Raw genomic sequence first — 6,933 nt, forward strand, 5'->3', positions numbered from 1 at the left:
ACATCTGTTCTGAACTATTAAAACTTCATTGGGCCAAGGTACAGGCTATTATATTTCTTATCAGTAGTTGTTCAACTCATCACATTTAACTTTTAGCATATTACATCATTAGTCATAGTGTTGAGAAGGTACTTCTATCCATTGCGGACAGATTTTTAAAATGTACATTTACTTTTTAAAGCTGCATCCTTTTTCTGTTGCCAGTCATACACAAAATATTCTAGATAAACCTGAGAGCAATTCAACATGAATTTATGTACTAATACCAGGGAGTTGTCCTGCTTTACCTATTTACTGGAATTCTATCCTCTGTTGACTGGTTTTTTTCATGACCTCTTAGAATTTATTTTTTTCTAAAATTAATTTTAAAAAGACCTTTACTGTACAGTTCAGAATTATTAAAATCATACCAAGTTTATTTTCTATCAATGACTAAGGATCTAAATAAAATATAATATTCACTAGGTTCATGAATCACATGTGTGTAATTATGTAAGGTAAGGATTACATGTATACTGATATAATATATAGCAACCCATATGACATTTGAGATGTGTTCATATATTTTATGTTCCTCCACTCAAATGTATTTGACTTTAATGAATTCCTCCTTCTGTTTACTGTTTATTTAATGAGCTACTTTGTAAAATTTAGTCTTATCTATAATGTCTAAAACCATGGTAAAATGTTACTATACCCGAAGGCGGTTAAGAATCTGAAATGAATTTTATTTCTCAGCTAGATCATTTAATACTAATTCCTTGAAGTCTTTCACTCTGTTCCAGATCATTTGTTGCCTGTGCCATTAATAAACTTATAGCCTAGAAAAAAAAAATAATAATATGGATAATAGAAAAATAATTATCGAGATCCCCCTTATCGAGGGGATTTAGGAAGTAAAATGATAATTGTCAGAAGAAAGGTGATTAGAGGGTAAAGAAAATGAAAATATTGATTAGAGAATACATTACAATACATAAACAAGCTTAATTTGTTTTTCTTCATTCTAACCTATAGTTACTACTAGTGTGTATTCACTGTTGTCAATTTTTCCTGAATCTGGAATTATCTAAAACCCAAAAGCCTGCCTATAGGGTCTACTAGAGTTGCCCTGGTATAGTTGGCTTGAGAGGTATATGTCATGAGGTTTTGGGTGTTTTCATCTTCAGATACTGGAGAATTTGTGTGCTGTTTTATTCTTATGAACCATAAGCACTCTCTAAGGTAGTGAAACATACAGGTCAATTGTGCCCCTCTGGATTCCATAGAAGTTATCAAAATATGTAGATCTAGGCTAAAAATTTATGTTAAACTACCCTGTCAAAGTTGCAAACTGCTATTATATTCTACATTGTTAAGTGTCTTAAAGTCTGATTTTTTTAACTAAAGAGTCTGGATACAAAATAAAACAAAGAAAATCAAGTATTCATGTTGACTTGACACAAAATATATCCAATATTCCTGGATGCCATTAGAATTTTTATGTGCTGTCAATCACTCCTGATTATCCACCAAACTCAAATTNCCTCATCTTAAATATTGAGGCTATGAAATTTTCAGAAAATATAAGGAGAGAGCTATTTTCAGAGAAGTTGAGAATTATTTACTATATAGTTCTTGATCATTTTTCAATATTTGTCATAACACTAAAACAATTTAAAAATAATGGAGCAAAGTAGACTCCTTTCCCATTATTGTACAGATTCTCAGAATTATGTCTTATTCCATTAGATTATAGTGATAGAAATGATGATCTTAGAATTTTTTTTTTAATTTGAAACTTGTTTTCTGTCTAATCCTTGATTGTTTGGCACTGCTTGACAAGTTATATTCTATACAAACTGACATTTACAAAAACAAATATTTATATTCTCCTAAGCTTGCCTTTGTTCAACCCCATAGGTAATTAATTAAAACAGCATTAACATGATATATTACATACATGATACATTTACAGTCAGGATATAACTTATTATTTGTAATTCAGTTATGACTATATAACTTCAATTTCATGACAGGATTTCATAAATGTTTTAGCTTCACCCTTTTCTGAAGAAGATTCAAGTGAAAAATTCTGTTGGTGACTGTGTGGTTCTGGACTGGAGAAGGAAGGCAGATCCAGAGTATGATATTACCAACATTTGGAATTTCCCAACAGGTCTTTCACTATTAGTNAAAGTGGGTACATTTGTTCCCAGTGCTCCCAAAGGGGAACAATTGTCAATGACTGAATATATGATTAATTGGCCCATAGGATTTACAGAGGTGGGTGTGTTTCTAATATAAGTAAATATTATATGTTTCTAGATGTAATGACTCTTGGTTGGTATTATTGACCACATCAATACACTAAAAACTATCAATCTTAAGATTTTTACTGGTGACTTATTCTGGTGGATGTGTATTAAATACTTTCCAATTATCTATTCATTTTATCATTTTAAAAAAAGATATCAATTAGTCCTTTCTGAGGACATTGTAATAAAAGGGATATCAGGATGTTTATATTGACTTCCTGAGTCATAGGTGAATTTATTTTCAAAACAACATAAATTGCAATAACCTGACAAGATGAATCTTAATAGGAATAATATTCCCAAACCCCTTTCATCAAGCAAAACCTGTCAAGTATTGTACTCTAAAAGGGCTTACACATGAGGGACCATTTTACTGAGAGTGGATTTATTTCCCTAATTTATGAAAAAAAAGAGAAAGAAATTAGTATACAACACTCTTTAGAATAACCAATGGGTCTTTCAATATTAGTGAAAGTGGTTACAACTGCTCACAGTGCAGAGAAACAATTGTCTATATCTGAATATAGGATTAATTGGACCAGAGGTGGGTATGTCTCTATTATAAGTAAATATTATATTTCTGAAATTAATGACCCTTGATTGCTATTATGGACCACATCAATACCCCAAAAAAATAAAAGGATAGAATGAAATTAACCTCAAGTCCCTGAATTTAGAAACTGAAGATTTCAGAAGATAGAAAGATCTTCCATTCTCATATATTAGTTGGATTAACCTAGTGACGATGAACTATATTTTTGACTCTTACCAAAATTCCACATACTTAACAAAGCGATATACAAATACAATACAATTCCTATCAAAGTTCCACACAATCATCTACAGACTTTGAAAGAACAATTATCAAATTCATATGGAAGAACAACAAGCCAGGATACAAAAATGAACCTTACCAATAAAATAATCTCTGGAGGAATTACCATCCTTGGTCTCAAGTTGATCTACAGAGCAATGCATGGTTTTGGTATAGAAACAAGGTAGTTAATCAGTGGAATGAAATCCATTCCCAGAAGTACACTTATAGACACTTGACTTTTGACAAAAACTTAAAAAAACATACAATGAAAAAGAAAGCATCTTTAGCAAATGATTCTGGTTCAACTGAATATCTGCTTTGTACAACAATGCAAATAGATCCATATTCATTACTCGTCAAAACCCAAGTCGAAGTGGGTCAGAGACCTCACCATGATCCCAGATACACTGAATATAATTGAAGAGAAATTGGTGAATAGCCTTGAACCCATTGGTGCAGAAGACGATTTCCTGGGTGGATCATGGAACAATTAATAAATGGGACCTCATGACCCTGGAGAGCTTTTCTAAGGCCTAGAACAGTATCAAAAGGACAAACATGGGAGCTGGTAATCCGGAAAAGGTCTTCACTAACCCTACATCCAACAGTGGTCTAATATTCCAAATAATAAGGTACTCAAGAAGTTAGATTCTAAAACTTAAAAAGTGAATAAACCAATTTAAAAATGTGATAAAAGCTACAGAGATTTTCAAAAAAGGAGTCTCAAATGTACTAGACATGGTTAAAGATATGTTCAACAAGCTTACCAATCAGAGAAAGATAAATAAAAACAACCCTGAGAATCAGTCTGACACAAACAAAATGGACAAGTTAAAAACTGAAGAGATAGCTTCTGTTAATGAGGACATAGAGACATGGGAACACTAGTCCATTGCTGTTGAGATTGCAAACTTGTGCAAACACAGAGGAAAGCAATCTGGTAGTTGCTCAGAAACCTGGAAATAGTACTACATGAAGACACAGATATACTGCTCCACCATATTAGGACATGTGCTCCACTATGTTTATAGTAGCCTAATTCATTATAGCCAGAAACTAAAAACAACCAGATGTCCCTCAACCAAAAAAAAAAAAAAAAAAGGATAAAAGAAAATGTGGTTAATTCACTCAGTGTTATACTATGCAGCTATAAAAATTAGGACTTTAAAATTTCCAAGAAATTGGATAGAACTAGAAAATATCATCCTCAATGAGGTAATCCAGACTCAAAAGACATGAATAGTATGTACTTACTTCTAAGAAACGTTAGTGACTAAGAGGATACTTGAATCTCACTTAGAAGGGGCATAAAATAGTCGTAAGAGCTAGATGGAGGGAGGTAACTTTCTGTGATAGGGAATGTGGTAGAGAACGGTGGTTTCAGTATCAGGTCTTGGAATAGTCAGAAAAGATGTTCAGATAGTCAGGAGAATGAAAGGTGACCTGTACCTGCCAGGAGTGCAGGAGTTGGGGAATTGTCAAGGAAGAGTCAAAGACATGGCATTAGGAAGGCCAACAGTACTTAGTGCATGTGACGATAACTAAGACCAATATCACTGTAGTTATGAAACTTGAAGAAGATACCGTCAATAGCCAAGCATTTCCAGTAGAGGAGGGATCAGAACAACAACATAGCCACCAAATTTTTGACCCAAAAATAGTCCTAGCTACAAGAAATGCAGAGATGTTGCAGAGACTGAGAGAATGGCCAACCAATAACTGGCCCAACTTTAGAAGTACTGCAGGGGCAAGTATCAATCCCTGACACATATAATGATACCTGTTATACTTGCAAAAAAAGAACCTAGCTTAAATGTCCTTCCAGAGGCTCCACCCAGCAGCTAACTGAAACAAATGAAGAGACTCACAGCCTAACACTGGACAGAGTTATAGGACAATTATGGAAATATTGGAGCCCAGAAATGTTTAAGAACTACACAGGAAGACCAAGAGTCATATAAACTCGACACTTGGGGAATCTCACAGATCAGTCACAAATCAAAGAGGGTACGTGGGTTGGACTTAGCCTCACCCACCCCCAATATATGTAGCATATGTGCCACTCGATATCCATGTGAGTTCCACAACAGCTGAAGTGGGTGTTGTCCTTAAGCTGATACTTCTCTGGAGAATTCATTCCACAAATGAGCTGCCTTCTTTGGCCAGAGTGGGAGAGGATGAGTTTAATCCTGGTGAAACTTGGTGTGCTAGGGTGGCAACATATACAGTGGTTGCACACCCTTCCAGCAGAAAACAGAAAGGGGGACTCTTTGGAATTGAACCAGGAGGGTCAGCATTTGATATAATTAATGGAGAAATCACTAAAAACACAAATGGCCTATAGAATATTTGGATGGTGGCAGGTGGTCCTAAGTTGTTTAAGAATCTAAGGTGAGAATGCTACAATTAACATGAGAGTAAACAGAAATAGTACATGTTCTCCAATTCCATTACTTTCTCAAATTTTCTGCTTCAACTCCAGTCCTTATTTCAACTGATGATAAACCTTTCTGTCCACAATTTGCTATGGTCATGCTGTTTTATCACAATAGGAACCCTAAGACTCTTAGCTTAGACTGTCACAGTCAGTTTTCAGATGGCCTTTGATTTTAAGCTTTTGACAAATAAAAAACAAAGTGAGTATTTCCTTTTATACTTATCTGTATTGTTGGAAATATGTAGGCAACAAAATTAATATGAGCATAGAAAAATTTTCTTTGTCACATCACAGTTTGAGGGTGAAGTTCCCGAAGGCAGAGGATTATGACAGTGCTGATTTTAGGACACTGGGCAGATTTCATTAAATCAGGAAAGGAATGTGAAGGCTGCTGCTGACCAAAGGTCATTTCCACTTTCATTCAATGGCCAATGAAGTAAAATAGCAAAAACCAACATATTTAGATATAAATTTTAATCAATATACTTTCTGTATTATAAAATACATACTTTACTTGTGCACTAATTAAGAGCTAAGTGTTTTGTATCTTGTATTTAATATTTTTCAGATTCCTCACTCTGTNTGCAGTGAGAGCTGCAATCCTGGATTCAGGAAAGTTGTCCTNGAGAGCAAGCCTACCTGTTGCTTTGACTGCACTCCTTGCCCAGACAATGAGATTTCCAATGAAACAGGTGAAGGACAAGTTTCTCAGAGGATTTTCCATTCCTTCTACAGTGCATTCACAAAACTAAGTAAAGGAAAAAAATAGACAAGGGAACCATATGGCCATTACATTACTTCAGTTTAACAACTGAATCTTTTACCTGTATGTTCTATTAAAATAACACATAGGAATGATTCACCTTTTGAAGTCATTGTAGGCATTGTGGCATCAAGAATTTACTTCCTCACAGCAGAGACAAATGTGAAATTTCAGCATAGAATTTAATCAATAATATTCTGAGTATTAAGTCTTTGGAATCTTGGCCAGGTAGTGGTGGCGCACGCCTTTATTCCCAGCACTTGGGAGGTAGAGGCAGGTGGATAATCTGAGTACAAGGCACGCTTGGTCTACAGAGTGAGTTCCAGGACAGCCAGGACTACACAGAGAAACCCTGTCTCAAAAAAAAAAAAAAAAAGAAAAGAAAAGAAAAGAAAAAAGAAAAAGAAAAAGAAAAAAATTAACCAAAACAAAAAATGAAAAGTAATCTTGAAAGTATACTTTAATGACACTTCCATTACATTTAAATTTGAATAATTTAGCTTTACTATAGTAGTTCCATAATTGTCTTATTTCATACAGTGGACCCAGAAAACTATTTCATTTTCCCAGTTGCAATTTCTGTATTTGATCTGTTTTATGGCATAAGAAAGTTTCTAAA

General features: G+C 34.2%; 1 protein-coding gene across 1 annotated transcript in view; it reads left to right on the forward strand.

Annotated features, from left to right (window-relative positions):
• Positions 1-6,303, forward strand: part of LOC110289092 (vomeronasal type-2 receptor 116-like) — a gene marked incomplete at its 3' end in the record, with an annotated part of 9,530 nt that extends 3,227 nt beyond the window's left edge. The window contains exons 3-4 of the mRNA XM_021155290.1: positions 2,038-2,265; positions 6,120-6,303. Of these exons, the coding sequence (XP_021010949.1) occupies positions 2,038-2,265; positions 6,120-6,303 (412 nt within the window). The remainder of the gene's footprint in view (positions 1-2,037; positions 2,266-6,119) is intronic.
• Between the last annotated feature and the right edge of the window lie 630 nt (positions 6,304-6,933).

The sequence above is a fragment of the Mus caroli genome, unplaced genomic scaffold (genome assembly GCF_900094665.2).
Source record: "Mus caroli unplaced genomic scaffold, CAROLI_EIJ_v1.1 scaffold_19078_1, whole genome shotgun sequence".
Classification (NCBI taxonomy): domain Eukaryota; kingdom Metazoa; phylum Chordata; class Mammalia; order Rodentia; family Muridae; genus Mus; species Mus caroli.